Source organism: Nerophis lumbriciformis, linkage group LG12 (assembly GCF_033978685.3).
Source record: "Nerophis lumbriciformis linkage group LG12, RoL_Nlum_v2.1, whole genome shotgun sequence".
NCBI lineage: Eukaryota > Metazoa > Chordata > Actinopteri > Syngnathiformes > Syngnathidae > Nerophis > Nerophis lumbriciformis.
Genome location: NC_084559.2, coordinates 28,343,519 through 28,365,174, shown reverse-complemented (window position 1 = coordinate 28,365,174; position 21,656 = coordinate 28,343,519). Strand labels below are relative to the sequence as shown.

Genomic DNA, 21,656 nt, shown 5'->3' with positions numbered 1-21,656 from the left:
AGATACCTAGCGAAACTGCTATTGGTAGCATACTATTCGGCCTGTAAATCACTCTAAAATGCATCTAAACAACAACAATACTTCATTTACGTTCCGTAACCTGCATAATAACCAAGCTGTAGCAACATTGTTTTTGTAGGAGCGAACGCCAATAAACTCTTTTTGTAGCGAAGTAAAACATCACCATGTGACGACATGCTACGGTATTAGTCGTAAGCTAACTTTTGTGTCAGAAGCTAAATGGCTTTTGACTTTGTAATGCACAACACAATGCGATAGAACATCAAACTGTACTGCCTGTAAAACATGAACAGTCATATTACAGTTTCTGTGAAGTGGTAGCCCACATTTCATGTTTTCTTTGTACAAACCCCGTTTCCATATGAGTTGGGAAATTGTGTTAGATGTAAATATAAATGGAATACAATGATTTGCAAATCATTTCCAACCCATATTCAGTTGAATATACTACAAAGACAACATATTTGATGTTCAAACTGATAAACATTTTTATTTTTTTTGCAAATAATCATTAACTTTAGAATTTGATGCCAGCAACACGTGACAAAGAAGTTGGGAAAGGTGGCAATAAATACTGATAAAGTTGAGGAATGCTCATCAAACACTTATTTGGAACATCCACAGGTGTGCAGGCTAATTGGGAACAGGTGGGTGCCATGATTGAGTATAAAAACAGCTTCCCAAAAAATGCTCAGTCTTTCACAAGAAAGGATGGGGCGAGGAACACCCCTTTGTCCACAACTGCGTGAGCAAATAGTCAAACAGTTTAAGAACAACGTTTCTCAAAGTGCAATTGCAAGAAATTTAGGGATTTCAACATCTACGGTCCATAATATCATCAAAAGGTTCAGAAAATCTGGAGAAATCACTCCACGTAAGCGGCATGGCCGGAAACCAACATTGAATGACAGTGACCTTCGATCCCTCAGACGGCACTGTATCAAAAACCGACATCAATCTCTAAAGGATATCACCACATGGGCTCAGGAACACTTCAGAAAACCACTGTCACTAAATACAGTTGGTCGCTACATCTGTAAGTGCAAGTTAAAGCTCTACTATGCAAAGCGAAAGCCATTTATCAACAACGTCCAGAAACGCCGCCGGCTTCTCTGGGCCCGAGATCATCTAAGATGGACTGATGCAAAGTGGAAAAGTGTTCTGTGGTCTAACGAGTCCACATTTCAAATTGTTTTTGGAAATATTCGACATCGTGTCATCCGGACCAAAGGGGAAGCGAACCATCCAGATTGTTATCGACGCAAAGTTCAAAAGCCAGCATCTATGATGGTGTGGGGGTGCATTTGTGCCCAAGACATGGGTAACTTACACATCAGTGAAGGCACCATTAATGCTGAAATGTACATACAGGTTTTGGAACAACATATGCTGCCATCTAAGCGCCGTCTTTTTCATGGACGCTCCTGCTTATTTCAGCAAGACAATGCCAAGCCACATTCAGCACGTGTTACAACAGCGTGGCTTCGTAAAAAAAGAGTGCGGGTACTTTCCTGGCCAGCCTGCAGTCCAGACCTGTCTCCCATCAAAAATGTGTGGCGCATTATGAAGCGTAAAATACGACAGCGGAGACACCGGACTGTTGAACGACTGAAGCTCTACATAAAACAAGAATGGGAAAGAATTCCACTTTCAAAGCTTCAACAATTGGTTTCCTCAGTTCCCAATCGTTTATTGAGTGTTGTTAAAAGAAAAGGTGATGTAACACAGTGGTGAACATGCCCTTTCCCAACTACTTCGGCACGTGTTGCAGCCATGAAATTCTAAGTTTATTATTTGCAAAAAAAAAGTAAAGTTTATGAGCTTGAACATCAAATATCTTGTTTTTGTAGTGCATTCAATTGAATATGGGTTGAAAATGATTTGCAAATCATTGTATTCCGTTTATATTTACATCTAACACAATTTCCCAACTCATACGGAAACGGGGTTTGTACATAGCGAGCTCCACAGTGTCTGTACTGTCGTTGTAATAACAAGCACGATGTGCTGCATGTAACATGATCAATATTATAGCGACTTACTTGATGGGCACTCAGTTTGGTCAAGCTGGCCAGGGACGTTTCCAATTGATTTTGGGGATGCACTCCATTTCTGTCAGCAAGCTCCACATTTACACCGCGAAGTAAGCTTACGTCTGCGCCATCATTTCACCCTGTCTTCGTGCTTGCTTAGCTTCTTAAAACCAGCAGTTCATCCTCCATATATTCAGGTTCAAAAAGCGTGTATATAAAATGTTGCTAGAGTTGTTTTAGAGGTCTTTGAAGGCTACAATGGTGACTTCCACTAGCCGCATCTTGCGTTTTTTATCTTTAGAATCCCCCCTAAGAAGAAAAACGTGTGTTCTTGTCTTACATAAAGATTGTGAATAATGGGCAACATTTAAATAAAAAGTGCAGATTCCTTTTAAGGTGTACCATAACTCAGGGTCACTGCTGGCAGTAGTAGTTAACACATTTAGTCACAAGGTTAAAACATGATTCTGAACTGAATACTTTGTAAAGCCCAGCCTCACTCAGACGGTACTATCAGCTGCCCCCAGGTAAATTTAGTTTGAGACCCGGGGTTTGTTGAGAGGAGACATATTTCAATTGATGGTAATTAATATGAAATATCTGTAGGCCTATCAGGTATTGACACTATACATTGTCATTATGTGTAGCAATTTTATAAGAGTAAAAAAGACAATAAAGACAACAATATAACAATCCCAAATAATGCTAAGCCTGGGGCTCTGGGCTGATATTTAATAAGTCAATAACCGAAAAATAAATGAAACTTTAGAGGGTAACTTTTTTAGCGTCGGTAATCGCCATGTGCACGCATTGTTTAAGCTGCCACAGGCAGATCGGTCACTCTTAATAGCCACTGCAAGCGATTGTACTACATGCACATGAACAGTACTGATAACTGCTTTAAAACTTTGCATTACTGTATTAAATTAAAAGGATCAGAAAACTGTGAAGGCAGCACAGAGACACAGGGAAGAAGAAGGTCTTAGATTCAATTCCGAGGTCTTTCTGTGTGGAGCTTGCATGTTCTCCCTGTGACTGCGCGGGTTCTCTCTGGGTACTCCGGTTTCCCCCCACTCCCAAAAACATGCAACTGGAGATAGGATGATTGGCAACACTAAATTGGCCCTAGTGTGTGAATGGGAGTCTGAATGTTGTCTGTGTATCTGTTGGCCCTGTGATGTGGGGGCGACTAGTACAGGGTGTACTCTGCTGTCCGCCTGAGTGCAGTTGGTATAGGCTCCAGCCCCCACGTGACTCCGAAAGAGTCAAGCAATAGGAAATGGATGGTTGGATGGAAAAACTGTGATTGATAACTGCACATTGATAAACTTATGGAAGGACTACTGTTAGCTTGCTTGGTAACATAAACAAGAGACAATGTATTTTCCCATTAAGAAACGTCATACTCTAATCTAAACTTGTATGGATACATTACTGTCTAAACCAGTGGTTCTCAAACTTTTTTCCATCAAGTACCAAGTAGTAGACCTAAGTATTCATTAAGAACATGGCAGAGGTTTTATTTTATAATGTTCACATTATGTTTGAATATAGGAAAATAAAAGTGTTACATTACAATATCTAATTAAGTATTTTTTTTGACTTACCACTAAATTAGAGCCTGCATACCACTAGTGGTATCCATACCACAGTTTGAGAATCACTGGTCCAAACAACTAAGCTACAGTATTCACATTGAATATACAGGCTATGCTGTCTTTACATAAAGTAGTCGATATATAGTCGACAGTTTCGAGTTGAAATAGACGTACATACGTACGTACGTTCAACATGAAGTGAACTTGTGTGACGTCACATAAACCGGAAGTGAAACGAACTGACCGACCAATTTTCATTCTAAAATGTTTACAAATTAAAATGGAAAAAGATAAACATATTTAAACACACGTTAAAAAAATATGGCTTTTATGAAGCCAGAACAATATTTGATGTTTCCTCTGTCAAGAAAGTATAAAAGAGTTTAGTGAGTATACAAGTACTTTTTAAGTACTGCAGTAATAATAACTGTGATAACTTTAGTCACAATAACTTTTTCTAGCCATTTTATTTATTGTGTTGGTTGTGTATACTTGAGGGTCCCCTACACCCTCCTTAACAGAGACAAAACCTATTGTATTGCTTTTGGTTGTGATTTTTATTCAAGTGCAAAATTCTGTTAACATAGTGTATTTTATTTTTATTATTTGTTTGTTTTATTTAACTTGGTAATATTTAAAAGTTGACACTCCAATTCCAATGTTAAAAAACACCCAAAATACAAGTGTATTGCATTTGAAAGTGTATACTTGCATTATTATTATGTATTATTTCACATGTGGTTAATTTGGTGTCAAAAAATAATGGCAATAATATTGTTTATCGGCAGTAATTTGTAGGTCAATATATTGTCGAGCAAAATTTGGTATCGGCCCAGGCCTAAATAATGCCTTGGTAAATAAATGCCTTACATTTTACATCCTGCAGCTTTGCTTTTATTTATTCTGATGAAAGCAAATGATGCAAACCTTAACTTTTAACGGCAACTGTTTTCACAAGGCGGACGCGTTTAATGTATGGCCATGTATTGCTCCGACGTGATTCAACGCTGAATATCATACGCGCAGCATGACGAAAACAAAGCCTCTAAATTGCAAGCGAGGACTTAACAAATGTTTGAGGTTTAAAAAATGCTTGGCTGCTATCCAGCACTCCCTGCAATCTGCTGACAATACGCATAGCTAACTCTGGGGAATGTCATGGTAGTAGGTCGGGTGCCGCGTTGAACTGTGGAATTGTGGAAGAATGGATTTATGCTATGAGAAATTTATTTTTCAATTCTATGTCAAAAAAACTTTAGGACATCACATTTTCTTTGCTATTATTTAGTCTAAATGAATTACAACTTGACTGCGACTGGATGATTTGTTTTGCAGCAGCTGTGAATGTACTGTAAATTTCTTAAACATATTTTTCTATCTGTGCCGGAATATTCCAAAGTGCACAATGTCCAAGGACTTGAGCGTGTACTTGTGGTGTGTGTTTGAGTGGGACAGAGCTGGCGTGCAGGTGGTGGGCAGCAGGCAGACAGCAGAGGTTAGCAGTGGGGTGTTAGGGATGTCAGGTAGTAAAATGTGAGATGAGGCAGGGCCCTGAAGTCTGTGGGCCTGGAGATTTGTGCTCGCACTCGCAGAGCAAACACAGGAGGCATCTGCAGGCAGCTGTGTGTGGGGGGAGGGGCTCCCGCTCGGGACAAGGGGTGGCGTGGGGGGCGTTTGGGGAAGCTGGGTGGTGTTAGGTGGTGGTGAAGAGTGGAGGAGAGTGGGGGGTGGACTAGCAGAGTGAACACAATCAGCCCTCTGTTTTCATAAGACTTGTGGTATGTGCGAGCAGAAACAAATGTGTTTAATTTAGGTGCTTTTTTTTTTCTTCACAATTTTGCCTTTACTACACCCACGTTTGCCCACCTCACTGCTTCGGTCAACACTGCCTTGCCTGACTCGTGTCAACTACTCTCTTTTACGGAAGTTTACTTAAAAGAAGAGCCAAAAAAATCACCTACTGTCCTCCGTCAGAAAAAAACCTAAGATGGGGGCTGCGGGCTTGTGGAATGATCACTTCGCTGTGGTATTTACTCTGTTCAGTGTGAGGGGGGCTTATCATTACCTCTAATGCCTCGGCAGGAAACTCTGCATTATATCAGTCTGGGTTCAGTTTTAAATTAAAAGTTCTCATTTGTGTCTCACTGGCGCCGACTTGGAAGCGCACACTCATACGATATTCTAAGGCCATGTCTACACTAAGTTGTTTAACCCCTTAAACGAATAATTATTTAGCTTAAGCCCCGTTTCAGCCACACTAAACCAGCGTTTAAGGTCCCCCTCCTCGGACACATTTTTACACGGGTAAATCAGCCGTGTAACTCTTGAATCTCCGGCACTTAGCTTTGTATGGACTCATTGATTGTTTACAAAGTGAGTTCGGAGAGGAAGTGACACAAGAAAGACCACGCCCACACAAGAAGTGACATCAGAAAGAATGCGACACAGTCAGCTTCATAATAAAGTGGTTTCGTAACACGGAGGTAAACACTAGAAATATCAAGGTGAGTCATCCAGACATGCCCGTTTTTCTCCTTCTTCTACATGTACAGACGCTTGTGGAAATCAAACATGAATACCTTAAGAGAAAGCGATTGAAGCTATTTCGGATACAACACTTCTCAGACGGCACGCGAACTTTCCAATGTCCGGCCGGGTCAGCTGTGTTTCTAATTAGCGAACAACTTTGTCCATTTGTCGAAGGAGAGACAACAAGAATGCGAGCTCCCGTGGATGTGATAAAGAAGGTAGCGTGTGCTTTGTATTACCTGGCCGTCGAGGAAAACGGCGAATGCATTTGGACTGGCAAAGCAGACTGTATCAGTTATTGTTCGCCATGTATGTCGCGGACTAAAGTATATTAAGTCACCAAAAACGAATGGACAATGAAGGTAACGGCAAAAGAGTGAGGAGTGTCCTGACCAGATATGTAGATCCCTAGTTTGATTAATATTAAATGTTCTTTATCACATTGATTACCTGTCTAATAAAGATTTTATTAATTTATGATCGCTCAAGTGTGATTCACAACAATCGGGCCCCACAGCACACTGGATTCTAGTTAATTGAAATACCACAACACTGGATATTGTTCAGATAAGTTACAGCACCTCCAAGTCCGAGTCCATGGTTACCGCCCGGAAAAGGGTGGAGTGCCACCTCCGGGTTGGGGAGGAGATCTTGCCCCAAGTGGAGGAGTTCAAGTACCTCGGAGTCTTGTTCACGAGTGAGGGAAGAGTGGATCGTGAGATCGACAGGCGGATCGGTGCGGCGTCTTCAGTAATGCGGACGCTGTATCGATCCGTTGTGGTGAAGAAGGAGCTGAGCCGGAAGGCAAAGCTCTCAATTTACCGGTCGATCTACGTTCCCATCCTCACCTATGGTCATGAGCTTTGGGTTATGACCGAAAGGACAAGATCACGGGTACAAGCGGCCGAAATGAGTTTCCTCCGCCGGGTGGCGGGGCTCTCCCTTAGAGATAGGGTGAGAAGCTCTGTCATCCGGGGGGAGCTCAAAGTAAAGCCGCTGCTCCTCCACATCGAGAGGAGCCAGATGAGGTGGTTCGGGCATCTGGTCAGGATGCCACCCGAGCGCCTCCCTAGGGAGGTGTTTAGGGCACGTCCGACCGGTAGGAGGCCACGAGGAAGACCCAGGACACGTTGGGAAGACTATGTCTCCCGGCTGGCCTGGGAACGCCTCAGGATCCCCCGGGAGGAGCTGGACGAAGTGGCTAAGGAGAGGGAAGTCTGGGCTTCCCTGCTTAGGCTGCTGCCCCCGCGACCCGACCTCGGATAAGCGGAAGAAGATGGATGGATGGAAGTTACATTTAAGAACTTGCACATAAAGCAACACTGGGGATGACTATAACGTGCGCATTTTCCGCGCATGCGTACTAGGTCGCGTTGCGCCGGCGGACGGAAAGGGGCGGGGGTCTTAAACGGTGGCATTGTTGTGTGTGGACACGGATAAGGTTAGGTGTGATTTACCCTGGATAACCTTAGTGTAAACGGGGCCTAAGTGGAGCGTCGATATAAACCTCCAGCCGAGATGCTGCTAACCACCTCGTGCTCTGGAGTTAATTATACAGACATTTACGGCTGTGAATTTCAATGCAACGAGCCTACTCCCTGAACAATAAAAAGTTGTGTTCCTGTGCAACTGGACAAACAAAGCCACAGGATACAAAAAGTGACGACACCTCTGACACTGAAGGTGTAGCCTGTCTTGACATGGGAGCACGCTGACACTGAGCAGTGCCGCTGACAATTGAAACCAGATTTCTCAGGTATAAGAACCCACATAACTAACTTCTTATAATTGACTTGAACAGCTTTACACCCTCCTCTTTCTTTATGAGATGGCCTTGCTCATACCAGATGCATAATTAAGGTATGCAGTTAGCTCTACATGGCTGGTCGCCGTGCTCCCTAACACAATAACTCACTTATTCCTCGCTTAAACTCCAGGTAAATATCTTTGCTGTAATTACATGTGATTTAAATGACCTGAAAGTCGGCTAGTTAGAGTCGCTGCTGGGTTTAAAGGCACATGTGAGTTCCGAGGTACCGCGCTAAAGCTGTGGATACAGGAAGCAATAACTCAGGATCGTGTCATGCAAAGGGGAAAAAAAAAAAAATCCTGCAGAAGTTGCTTGAGTTGCAAAAATTCTAACTCACTGGGTTAAAGTGAGTTAAAGAAGCTCTTTATGGGGTTGGGTTTATCTTGGCCTTGTATTTTGGTCGTGCCGTTTTATTACTGAAACAACAGTACATTACAAAATAATCAGTTTGGAATATGCGTAAGTACCTCACACATTTGTTTTGTGTAAGATTTAGGACATATGACACTGCTGTTTACTGTTACAACAAACATTGTTTCCTCCTAATATTCTGAACTCATCTAAAGATGTCTGAGGTGCAAGCGGATAGATTGTATCCACCTTAGAAATCTCGGAAAAACCTTGAAGCTGTGTCGTTAGGACCTCCCTCGCACTGCCTCCCCTCTTCACTCTCCTCTCCCTAATAGTTCTTTTGTGTACAAGAGCATGTTAAGAGGCCAATGAGCCTGGCCCTAATAGGCCATGTTACCATAGAAACCACAGCACTCTGGATGTCTGACCTTTGACCCATTTTTTTTACTGGCTGTGAATAAGAGTGCAGAACGACCAAGCAGGTCACAATGGAGGCCCGGCAAACCGAGGGAATGTCCCTGACATAGTCACTTAACTTCATTCCTCAATAGGCCAATGGGCACTTCAAATGTGGTAGCCATTAGCAGGATGCTATCTCCAACAGAGATCCATGGGCTTCTCAGGGTTATTATTACGGGGCCTCGGAAGAAAAAGAGCCATATAATGTGGCACATGTAGTAAAAGAGTCAATGCAATTGCAGGGAAGCCAAAATGCACGACAATGTTTACATGACATGTTTATGTTGACAGAATAAGCTTAGTTTCTACTCCGCCTTCTCAATTTATTTGTTGTTTCTTTCTTTTTGTACCGTCTTTGTAGATAGCCTTAATAAATGGCTTCCTCCTCCACTAATCTACTTACTTCATGGTGACGGGATAAGAGGGTCTGGTGGCCATTCAAAATGTTGCTGTGGCCCAATAGGGCTTTGCAGGTCTGACCAGATGAGCTGCTTGTCGTTTCCCCATCAATTACACACTAATTAGCACAATGACTGCCGAGGTTTGCTTAAGAATTGTCAATGTAATTGCCGCTAATGTTGGCAAACAATGAGTCTTAATGCAAACTTGGAGACAAGGCGGGGGTTACTTATCACAGTTTCTTTGTCATGAAAGCTTTAATTGTGTTTCATGCATAGGGGTGGCAATAGCCATGCATAAGCAGGTGATATCAGCAGAGCAAACCAGGGAGGGACTGTTGTGTCGGGGCCTGACAGGACTATTGTCTGGAGCTGCTGTTCATATGGGCAGGGAATGGTAATTAACACCTCAGCCAAACAGCAAGCTGTGTGGCCCATTTGTTTTCTGTTGGGGGCTAAAAGAAAACAATGGGGAGGGGTTCTCCACACAGTAGGTGATTGACATTATCTGCTGGAGCGATCCGTGAAGGCATTCCTGCTGCTATGCTATTCACTGCAAGTTAGGCGAAGCCATTTCACAAGCGTGGGGCCTCGTTTGAGCCGCCACTTTGCACACATTCACTCTTTTATTTGCTCTTTGACTTTGTCTGATTGGATTTGAGCCGCACGCACCGAAAGCTTTTCTACTCCTATTGTAGTTTTGTATACGATTTTCGATTGCATTCTAAAGATTTGTGTGATTTTGACATTAAAATAGAAGGTTTCTCCATGAAATATGAAGTTAGTTGCTTGCAAAGATTGCACTGTCCCTCTGGCAGTGTGTGTGGCTGAGTTTGACAGCAAATGTCCAGACATCTGTCTTTTTTCCACACTGTGATGTTGGCCTGGAGTATGGCACTGCACACTTCAGAGATGACAAAGACTGTTGGCTATGTTTTTCAGCACTACCAGAGCAGTGGAACAATTACAACCCAACTCTGGCAGGCCACATGCCCCAGAACATATGTTATATTTTCTCTTCAAAAAGCCAAAGGGCTCCAGCGTTGCTTTTCTGGAAAAAAATCAGTGGCATCCTTGCCACCTTTGTCACATTTGGGTCCTGTAAAAGTAGCACATTGACTGATGTCTATTCTGAATGTTGGAGGCTGCAGGCAAAGCTGGAAGACAATGAGAGAATTCAGCAGCAAATTTCTTTCAGTTGTCTGTCCGAGTCTATACAGCGATGCTTCCAGCTCCTATGCTGAACCAGACTTGTCTATGGACCTCAACCATATGTCCATTCCAGCTGTATGTGTTAAAAATAAAATGTGTTTTAATTCTCAGGCATGTGAAATGTCTGCCAAAATGTGGAAGTCTGTGTTTTTAAACATTCATTTTCGCGTCTAAACATCACTTTGGCATTTCTTTCCTAGTGAAATGTCAGTAAAAATATGATCCAAACAAAATTTGTCGAATGCTCGCTTCAGCCGCAGGTTGTCACTGTGCCTCTTGCGTAAACACCGCACTGAGTTGCAGGACGGGTAGACAATCAGGAGCACCGAACCAAGCTCGCTAGTTAGCTAACCATCTAGATAGCTTAAGTGTTGTCTCCTCAGTTTGCCCTGCGATCCACAACGTTGACGGCTGACCACTTTTCTGCTAATCTTTATTGGATGATTACAATCCGAACAATGTTCGTTCCGAACCACTTGTAGTTCTGGAGCAGGGGTCTCCAAACTACAGGCTGGCGGGCCGCATTTGGCCAAAATCCGTGCCGTGGGAAGTCTCAAGTTTTACAAACCCTGTTTCCATATGAGTTGGGAAATTGTGTAAGATGTAAATATAAACGGAATACAATGATTTGCAAATCATTTTCAACCCATATTCAGTTGAATATGCTACAAAGACAACACATTTGATGTTCAAACTGATACTTTTTTTTTTTTTTGCAAATAGTCTTTAACTTCAGAATTTGATGCCAGCAACACATGACAAAGAAGTTGGGAAAGGTGGCAATAAATACTGATAAAGTTGAGGAATGCTTATCAAACACTTATTTGGAACAATTGGGAACAGGTGGGTGCCATGATTGGGTATAAAAGTAGATTCCATGAAATGCTCAGTCATTCACAAACAAGGATGGGGCAAGGGTCACCATTTTGTCAACAAATGCGTGAGCAAATTGTTGAACAGTTTAAGAAAAACCTCTCTCAACCAGCTATTGCAAGGAATTTAGGGATTTTACCATCTACGTTCCATAATATCATCAAAGGGTTCAGAGAATCTGGAGAAATCACTGCATGTAAGCAGCTAAGCCCGTGACCTTCGATCCCTCAGGCTGTACTGCACAACAAGCGACATCAGTGTGTAAAGGATATCACCACATGGGCTCAGGAACACTTCAGAAACCCACTGTCAGTAACTACAGTTGGCCGCTACATCTGTAAGTGCAAGTTAAAACTCTCCTATGCAAGGCGAAAACCATTTATCAACAACACCCAGAAACGCCGTCGGCTTCGCTGGGCCTGAGCTCATCTAAGATGGACTGATACAAAGTGGAAAAGTGTTCTGTGGTCTGACGAGTCCACATTTCAAATTGTTTTTGGAAACTGTGAACGTCGTATCCTCCGGACCAAAGAGGAAAAGAACCATCCGGATTGTCATAGGCGCAAAGTTGAAAAGCCAGCATCTGTGATGGTATGGGGGTGTATTAGTGCCCAAGACATGGGTAACTTACACATCTGTGAAGGCGCCATTAATGCTGAAAGGTACATACAGGTTTTGGAGCAACGTATGTTGCCATCCAAGCAACGTTACCATGGACGCCCCTGCTTAACGTGGCTTCATAGTAAAAGAGTGCGGGTACTAGACTGCCTGTAGTCCAGACCTGTCCCCCATTGAAAATGTGTGGCGCATTATGAAGCCTAAAATACCACAAAGGAGACCCCCGGACTGTTGAACAACTTAAGCTGTACATCAAGCAAGAATGGGAAAGAATTCCACCTGAGAAGCTTAAAAAATGTGTCTCCTCAGTTCCCAAACGTTTACTGAGTGTTGTTAAAAGGAAAGGCCATGTAACACAGTGGTGAACATGCCCTTTTCCAACTACTTTGGCACGTGTTGCAGCCATGAAATTCTAAGTTAATTATTATTTGCAAAAAAAAAATTAAGTTTATGAGTTTGAACATCAAATATCTTGTCTTTGTAGTGCATTCAATTGAATATGGGTTGAAAAGGATTTGCAAATCATTGTATTCCGTTTATATTTACATGTAACACAATTTCCCAACTCATATGGAAACGAGGTTTGTAAAAAAATGTGTCCTTTCTAATCTATTTTCTACCGCTTGTTACTCTCGGGGTCTCCTAGCCGCTCAGGCAAATCATATTGTCTAAAACTGCATTTTCCCATCGATAACGTGACATCGCGCCGCAGTGTCGGGCGAGCGTGCGGCAAGTGCGCACTGTTTTAGTCAATTAGTGCGTGAGGAAAAAAAATAAATAAAAAAAAAATAAATATATATATATATATATATATATATATATGTATACACACACACACACACACACACACACACACACACACACACACACACACACACACACACACACACACACAGCCCGGCCCCTGGCCAAGTTTTTTCAACCCAATGCGGTCCCCGAGTCAAAAAGTTTGGGGACCCCTGTTCTAGAGCATGCATTAGTAGCCAGTGAGAAGGAATATTTTTCGTGTGACACATTGTGATCAGAAGTCACAACACCGGAAGTATATTACCCGAGGGGGCGTGGCTACATGATAGAGTTGCCAAATGGAAATGGTTTTCTGAGTTCCTTGCATGCATGTTATGTAATTTTACATGACATTTTCAATTATAACAATGTTAGTAATTAAGTGAAAATCTACTAAAAAAACTAAATTATGTGGTACATTGCATGGAAATTAAAGTTTCAAAAAGACAGCCAAAGGGGTTTGGTAGATAAGAATGAATGTATGTAAAATATAGCGTAGAAATGCACCTAACTGCAGAAAATGTGGTGTTGTTTTTTTAAGATTTTCTTTCAGGGTTTTCTTGGCAGCACTTTGTACTAATAGAAATGTTCCTCTTTTTCCCCCTCAATTTTTCTCTTTGTTTCTCAAAAAGTGCTCAGATCCCTAAATTCTCGTCTCTCTAAATCAAAAACTTGTCCCAACATTTTTTAGCACAACACATTTTCACTAGCTCACAATTTCTTGTCACTTGTTTTCTAGACAACTCACATCTCGTTATAACCCTGGACCTTGTCTAATGTGTTAGTGAGTGGCATGCTGCTGTAGGCCCAGTAGTTAATGTGACTGTGAGCGACTAGGAAGTGTGTGAACAGTTGCTCCTTTGGGCACTGTGGCAATTAAAAGAAAGGTAGGTGCTCGGAAAAAAAAGGGCCTGCGGGCACATTTCTCATTCTTGGCAGAAAGCTGTCAAAAAAAGGGATGGATTGGGTAAGAGAGTCATGGTGGGCAGGGTTGGGCCCAAACAAATGCTCACAATAGCACTTGTTTCATTTGTGGCAAGCCTCGTGATTGACACAGATTAGATGAGGAGAGCTGTATGTATTGTTTTTGATTTTCTCTCCATAGTGTAGCATTCATTAGGCACCATGCACACAGTGGCAGAAAGTTTCAATAGTGAGCTAGCAGCCTCTAAAAGCGACTGCCTTCTGACAGTTGTATGGACTTGGGCCCATTAGTTGGAACCTACAATTCAGGGCTGCGCAGTATAGTGAAGAGGGCTGATGTCAAGAAATTCCCCCCTTTTTTGAAGAGAAAAAGGGTCCCCTTCCCCCTTCCCCGATACTCTGTTGGACCCCAGCTGTCAGGAAACAATACCCTCCGCCTGCCCGACAAACTCATTCCTGAAAATGTTTTTTCTACCTCTTCTCTCTTTTCTCCCCCTGCTATAATGCTTTTTCCATTTTTAACCCACAGCCATCCAAGCTTCCTTCCTCCTTACAAACTAGAGTGATGAATGGCGTTTTGAAATTCCAAACGTGAAAGCATGACTCCTCCAGCAAGCTTGTTTGTCATCATTTATCCTGCACCAACTTTTGCAGATATTTTTTTTACTGGTCTTGTCATTGAATACCTCTAAGGCAGGGATATTCAACTAAACGGCGTGGCGCAGTGGGAGAGTGGCCGTGCGCAACCCGAGGGTCCCTGGTTCAATCTCCACTTAGTACCAACCTCGTCATGTCCGTTGTGTCCTGAGCAAGACACTTCACTCTTGCTCCTGATGGGTGCTGGTTAGCGCCTTGCATGGCAGCTCCCTCCATCAGTGTGTGAATGTGTGTGTGAATGGGTAAATGTGGAAGTAGTGTCAAAGCGCTTTGAGTACCTTGAAGGTAGAAAAGCGCTATACAAGTACAACCCATTTATCATTTAAATTGTTTTGGAGGCCACATTTCCAGAAATGCACTATTTTGTATATTCCGGGGAATCAGCATTCTCTACATTTGATTTTGGTCTATTTATTTTGTAGGAGTTACAGTGGCTGTTTTAAGAACCTTGCGCAAAAATGATAGTCAGAGATCATCTCTGTGACAGCACTCTAGTATTTCTAGGAATCTGCTACAAAAATGTGAGTCTCTGAAGTTTTTTGAACTGAACTCGCGGACAACCAGTTGAATAGACCAAATGATGAAAAAGAGAGGACTTAAAATGAAACCTTAAAGAACACTACCAGTATAACTGAAGATGTTGAACAAAAGACTGTATACGAATTAAACATGCTACAGCAACACCTCAGTTACATAAATCACATCACCAAAACAAATCTAACTGTTGAAAAGGATAAAGAGTACTTAAAGGCCTACTGAAATGTGATTTTCTTATTTAAACGGGGATAGCAGGTCCATTCTATGTGTCATACTTGATCATTTCGCGATATTGCCATATTTTTGCTGAAAGGATTTAGTAGAGAACATCGACGATAAAGTTCGCAACTTTTGGTCGCTGATAAAAAAGCCTTGCCTGTACCGGAAGTAGCAGACGATATGCGCGTGACGTCACAGGTTGTGGAGCTCCTCACATCCGCACATTGTTTACAATCATGGCCACCAGCAGCGAGGGCGATTCGGACCGAGAAAGCGACAATTTTCCCATTAATTTGAGCGAGGATGAAAGATTCGTGGATGAGGAAAGTGAGAGTGAAGGACTAGAGGGCAGTGGGAGCGATTCAGATAGGGAAGATGCTGTGAGAGGTGGGTGGGACCTGATATTCAGCTGGGAATGACTAAAACAGTAAATAAACACAAGACATATATATACTCTATTAGCCACAACACAACCAGGCTTATATTTAATATGCCACAAATTAATACCGCATAACAAACACCTCCCCCCTCCTGTCCATATAACCCGCCAATACAACTCAAACACCTGCACAACACACTCAATCCCGCAGCCCAAAGTACCGTTCACCTCCCCAAAGTTCATACAGCACATATATTTCCCCAAAGTCCCCAAAGGTACGTAAGTGACATGCACATAGCGGCATGCACATACGGGCAAGCGATCAAATGTTTGGAAGCCGCAGCTGCATGCGTACTCACGGTACCGCGTCTGCACATCCAACTCAAAGTCCTCCTGGCAAGAGTCTTTGTTGTCCCAGTTCTCCACAGGCCAATGGTAAAGCTTGACTGTCATCTTTCAGGAATATAAACAATGAAACACCGGCTGTGTTTGTGTTGCTGCAGCCGCCCGCAATACACCGCTTCCCACCTACAGCTTTCTTCTTTGCTGTCTCCATTGTTCATTGAACAAATTGCAAAAGATTCACCAACACAGATGTCCAGAATACTGTGGAATTTTGCAATGAAAACAGAGGACTTAATAGCTGGCCACCATGCTGTCCCAAAATGTCCTCTACAATCCGTGACGTCACGTGCCGGCGTCATCATACCGAGATGTTTTCAGCAGGATATTTCACGCGGAATTTAAAATTGCACTTTAGTAAGCTAACCCGGCCGTATTGGCATGTGTTGCAATGTTAAGATTTCATCATTGATATATAAACTATCAGACTGCGTGGTCGGTAGTAGTGGGTTTCAGTAGGCCTTTAAAGGGGTACCTTTAAGAATGCCTCAATTATTTAAATCACAAGTTTGGCCTCCAGTGTCCTTTGTTTGCGAGCAAGGTAAAAACATCAATGCAAGGATTTGCCAATGTGTTTACATTGGTCCAAGTTCCTCTATACAACAGGAGCACGCTGGTGTTTTTAGGCATTTGCTTCAAAATTGTTTGTCTCTCAAGTTTTGAACTAAACCCGGGGAATATGGTGTCATGCCAGGGCTGGATTTGGCTGCCGGGCCGCCAGTTGATAGCCCTGCTCTAAATTGTCACGTGTAATCCAATTTCATGCTGTTGGTACTCAGAGATCCATTAGCACAAATATTGACAGAATTAAAAGAAAACGTGCACTTTGATACCCTATTCTTAGTACACGGACATGGATGAGCCGAGAACAACTTACCATAGAATTAATTTGACATTGTCCCAGGAAAGAAATCCACAACATGCATGACAAACTGCTGTAAGTGGTATTTAAAGTGATTGATAAACCAGATGGTTGAGACGTGCTTTTCAAATTCTGGCTTCATGCTAACTCGATTGCTGGAGGACAGAAAGTGTTCAGCTTGTTGCGTTAAGTAAAAGCCAAGTAGAAAAAAAAATACATGAGAACAGAGCTCTTTCTCTGTGGCTAGGTGTTCAACACGACTGAACACAAACAATTACAAAACCTTGATAACTTCGATATGTTTGGAAAATACCAGTACAGAAGGAAGAGGCACAAAGGGGCAAATCAATTGAGACATAGTTTCACAAAAGCCACATTATTGTATCTAATATTTCTGTGTGCTAGTCTTGCAATAAGATGTGTGCCTTTGCTTTAATCTGCTATTGTTACTCTCACCCACAGTACCTGCAGATGAAATGGCCTCTTTTGGATGTTCCCGGCTCTGCAGGACTCAAAGATTCCCGATCTCCAACACCAGGCCATTTAGTGAGTGCGCACAGAAACAGCTGCTGTGAAGTAAACACCTTAATTGAAATATTGCATTGGATTTAGGGTCACATTTGAACTTTTAAATAGTTAATGTGTTAATTGTCCATGCTTCAGACAAAAACAAAGATTTGTCTGTCAAAAAGCGTGCACAAAGTGGAGAATGAAAATCCCAAATTCTACACAAAATAATGTCTGAAAATATATCCTTTTGTGTTTGCTATTAATACGATGTTTCCTCATAACTACATCCTAAGGACATTGATCAAATTAGCAAACCAATCATGTAAGTTTATTTTGGGAATTGATTTACAGTAAAGGAAGTAAATGCTTCAATCAGGGATGTTAGCACTATTTGAGAAAAGAAGGAACATTATGGAAAAAAAGAGGAACAATTCTATTAGCACAAAGTGATGCCACACAAACCCCATAAGAACATTTCGAAAATCAAGACTACATTTTCTACAATTAGGTGCATTTCTACACTATATTTTACCTTTAGATTTATCTTCCAACCTGTTTTGGCTGTATTTTGACACTTGCAATGTAATGTATCACAGCCTTTTTAGTTTTTTTTTTACTAGATAATTTACTAACATTACTCTCATTGAAAATGTAATGTAAAATTCTATAAAATGCATGCAAAGAATTTAGAAAACGTTTCTCATTTGGCAACTCTATCCTGTAGCCACGCCCCCTCGGGTGATATACTTCCGGTGTAGTGACCTCTGTTTATACTCCGTCACGTCAAAAATATACTTTCTCACCGGCTACTAAAACATACTCTAGAACTACAACTGGTTCGTGACGAACAGTGTTTGGATTGTAATCATTCAAATGTGATTAGCAACAAAGTGGACAGCCGTCAGAGTTGTGGCTCAGAGAGCGAACAGAACCGACAACAAGTAAGCTCGCTAGATGGTTATCTAACTAGCGAGCTTGTTTAGGTGTTGCTGAATGTCTCCCCGTCCTGCAACTCAGTGCGGTGTTTAGACAAGAGGAACAGCGAGTACTTGCGGCTGAAGCAAGCGTTTGACAAATTTTGTTTGGATTGTATTTTTATTGATATTTCATTTAAAAAAGCGGAAGTGATATTTTGACGTGAAAATCAATGTTTAAAGGGGAACATTATCACCAGACCTATGTAAGCGTCAATATATAGCTTGATGTTGCAGAAAAAAGACCATATATTTTTTTAACTGATTTCCGAACTCTAAATGGGTGAATTTTGGCGAATTAAACGCATTTCTATTATTCGCTCTCGGAGCGATGACGTCACATCGGGAAGCAATCCGCCATTTTCTCAAACACATTACAAACACCGAGTCAAATCAGCTCTGTTATTTTCCGTTTTTTCGACTGTTTTCCGTACCTTGGAGACATCATGCCTCGTCGGTGTGTTGTCGTAGGGTGTAACAACACGAACAGGGACGGATTCAAGTTGCACCAGTGGCCCAAAGATGCGAAAGTGGCAAGAAATTGGACGTTTGTTCCGCACACTTTACCGACGAAAGCTATGCTGCGACAGAGATGGCAAGAATGTGTGAATATCCTGCGACATTCAAAGCAGATGCATTTCCAACTGGACTGGACAGATCAGCTTTCAGGAAAAGAGAGCGGATGAGGGTATGTCTACAGAATATATTAATTGATGAAAACTGGGCTGTCTGCACTCTCAAAGTGCATGTTGTTGCCAAATGTATTTCATATGCTGTAAACCTAGTTCATAGTTGTTAGTTTCCTTTAATGCCAAACAAACATACCAATCGTTGGTTAGAAGGCGATCGCCGAATTCGTCCTCGCTTTCTCCCGTGTCGCTGGCTGTCGTGTCGTTTTCGTCGGTTTTGCTTGCATACGGTTTAAACCGATATGGCTCAATAGCTTCAGTTTCTTCTTCAATTTCGTTTTCGCTACCTGCCTCCACACTACAACCATCCGTTTCAATACATGCCTAATCTGTTGAATCGCTTAAGCCGCTGAAATCCGAGTCTGAATCCGAGCTAATGTCGCTATAACTTGCTGTTCTATCCGCCATGTTTGTTTGTATTGGCATCACTGTGTGACGTCACAGGAAAATGGACGGGTATTTATAATGATGGTTAAAATCAGGCACTTTGAAGCTTTTTTTTAGGGATATTGCGTGATGGGTAAAATTTTTTTTTAAACTTCGAAAAATAAAATAAGCCACTGGGAACTGATTTTTAATGGTTTTAACCCTTCTGAAATTGTGATAATGTTCCCCTTTAAAAACGTGTATAGCCGCGTTTTTGCGGAAATTTCACATGCCTGTTTAAACAAACTACCACTATAATGTGGTTATTTTTATTAACAAATGTTTAGTCCGCATTTGAATCCCCTGGTTCACATCAGCTTTCACGAGCTGCAGCCGCCAGAGGAAAATTGCTGACTGCTCTGTCTGTCCATACGGCAATAACTCAATTTCTTCCATAAAACTCTCAAGTTTGACTCTTCATGCCTGTCTTGAACTTTCCCATACAGGTGTAAACCAGACCTCATGGTGTCTTAGTGCAGTTAGACAATGTGTGGCGTCAACAGACCCGTTTGGTTTGTGTTTGGGCTTTGACATGTGGGACAGTAAACATTAGACCAAGTTTTTCTTTGGTTTTAGCTTTGCATGTAGTTCTTGGCGTCTATTAAGGTTCTCACCTGTTTGATTGTATTGATAGGGAGGTCATGCCACGAACCACGTGAAGTTAGTCACACTTAAGTAAAGAAGTTGTTGTGACTCAGCCGCTTGACCTTGCATTCCCTTTTAAAACATGCTTGCTGAGTTTGTGGTTGTTTTGCTGAATCCCATAATTGCAGTAATACACATGACAAAGTCCTCATTGAGCGTTGTCAATGGGAATCTGTTGTGGAGGGGATAATGTTAGTTCGTGGGAACTGTTGCTTCAGGAGAAAGCAATGATACGTATCTTATCAGAAAAAACCCTGACCTGACAGTGACCATAATGAAAACTTTTAAATACTGGGTTTTGAATTTAATGATATTAAAGCCAAGATGACTTATGATTTCCTAAATTGGGGATTAGAATACTTTTTAGTGTTATAATCATAATGCCTAAGAATTAAATTATTCTAATTTTCTTATTTACTTTCACCAAGGATTGCTAGGGTTTGCCTTTCTGTCAGTTAGTTTGCAAAATAACTCAAAAGAGTTATGGGTAGATTTGGATGAAACTTTCCAAGACGGAATCAGGAACAATTGATTACATTTTGGGGCTGATCCGCACCATTTTTACTATGTTACATTATGGTTACGATACGGGTTTCAACTTCTGTGTGTGTATGCTAGTGGCTCTGCAGAGACAAAGACAGTGTATAACTGACAAGGGGGTTCGCCCCCTTTCTTTTATTCCGCTATAGATAGCTCCAACAATTATGGGCAGCTTTTAGTCAAACTTACATGAAATGTCCAAATTGGGATAAAGAACAAGTCATTACATTTTGGGGCTGATCTGGATCATATATACTACGTTACCTTAAGTTTACGTTATAAGCCTCAGTTTCTGTGTGTGTGTGCACTTCCACCCACAGTGACAAAGAGAGTGAATGACTGACAAGAGGCTTCACTCCTTTTATTTCCTTCCACTATAGATAGCTCACAAAGTTAAGGGTACATTCTGATTAAACTTTCAGGAAATGTCAAAAATGACATTAGGATAGCGGTGGGCAAAGTTTTTGGCTCAGGGGCCACATTGACTTTTAAAATTTGACAGACAGGCCGGGCGAGCACATGATGCATTTCAAAGCATATCATATCTGTTGCAACTAAGAGTAGACTTCTCAAACATGGGCTATTTGATTATAATACATATATTTTCAACAATATCATATCAGAACATCAAAGAAACATTAAAATGATTTTACAGGGTTAACACTTTCATTTGCTTTTAGTGGGGACATTGAGGTTGATCACCCGTTTTTGCCAGTGCGTCGAAGTCTAGTATCAGTTTGTTGTGGTAATTTAAAAAAAGATCTTTGCTCAATTCTGTTCTAATATTTGGCGGGCCGAATTAAAAAGACCAACGGGCCGAATATGGCCCGCCGGCCATAGTTTTCCCATCCCTGCATCAGTAGCAAGTGATTACATTTTGGGGTTGATCTGTATCACCATTTGGATTTAGGACTTTTTTTTACTAATGGGAAGCAGGGCCTGGCAGATTTGTACTCTCTTTTATAGTTAAGTTACATTACTCACAAACATAAGGCTGGGAATGTCAGATTACCTCAGGATATGATAAGATATTGATATGTTGCTTTTAACCTACCACATATCCATGTGTTTATGGGGCTGTAACAAAAGCAAACAACTTACTTGAACATCTAGCATTGCCCCATCCTAGGGATGTAACAATATTAAAATTTCATATCACGGTTATTGTGACCAAAATAATCATGGTTATCATTATTATCACTGT

At 41.7% G+C, this 21,656-nt stretch overlaps 1 protein-coding gene and 1 long non-coding RNA gene across 5 annotated transcripts in view; one reads left to right on the top strand and one right to left on the bottom strand.

Annotated features, from left to right (window-relative positions):
* The window catches only part of tcf7l1b (transcription factor 7 like 1b), an 86,460-nt gene that overhangs the window by 25,660 nt on the left and 39,144 nt on the right, over window positions 1-21,656 (top strand). For 2 of the 4 annotated variants that reach the window (XM_061986253.1, XM_061986252.1), the window contains exon 4: window positions 17,131-17,214. The exons of the other annotated variants lie outside the window; for them this stretch is intronic. In XM_061986253.1, the coding sequence (XP_061842237.1) occupies window positions 17,131-17,214 (84 nt within the window). The remainder of the gene's footprint in view (window positions 1-17,130; window positions 17,215-21,656) is intronic. 4 annotated transcript variants of the gene reach the window in all.
* Window positions 17,150-21,656, bottom strand: part of LOC133623189 (uncharacterized) — a 71,978-nt gene continuing 67,471 nt past the window's right edge. The window contains exon 10 of the long non-coding RNA XR_009817859.1: window positions 17,150-17,237. This is a non-coding gene — a long non-coding RNA (uncharacterized lncRNA). The remainder of the gene's footprint in view (window positions 17,238-21,656) is intronic.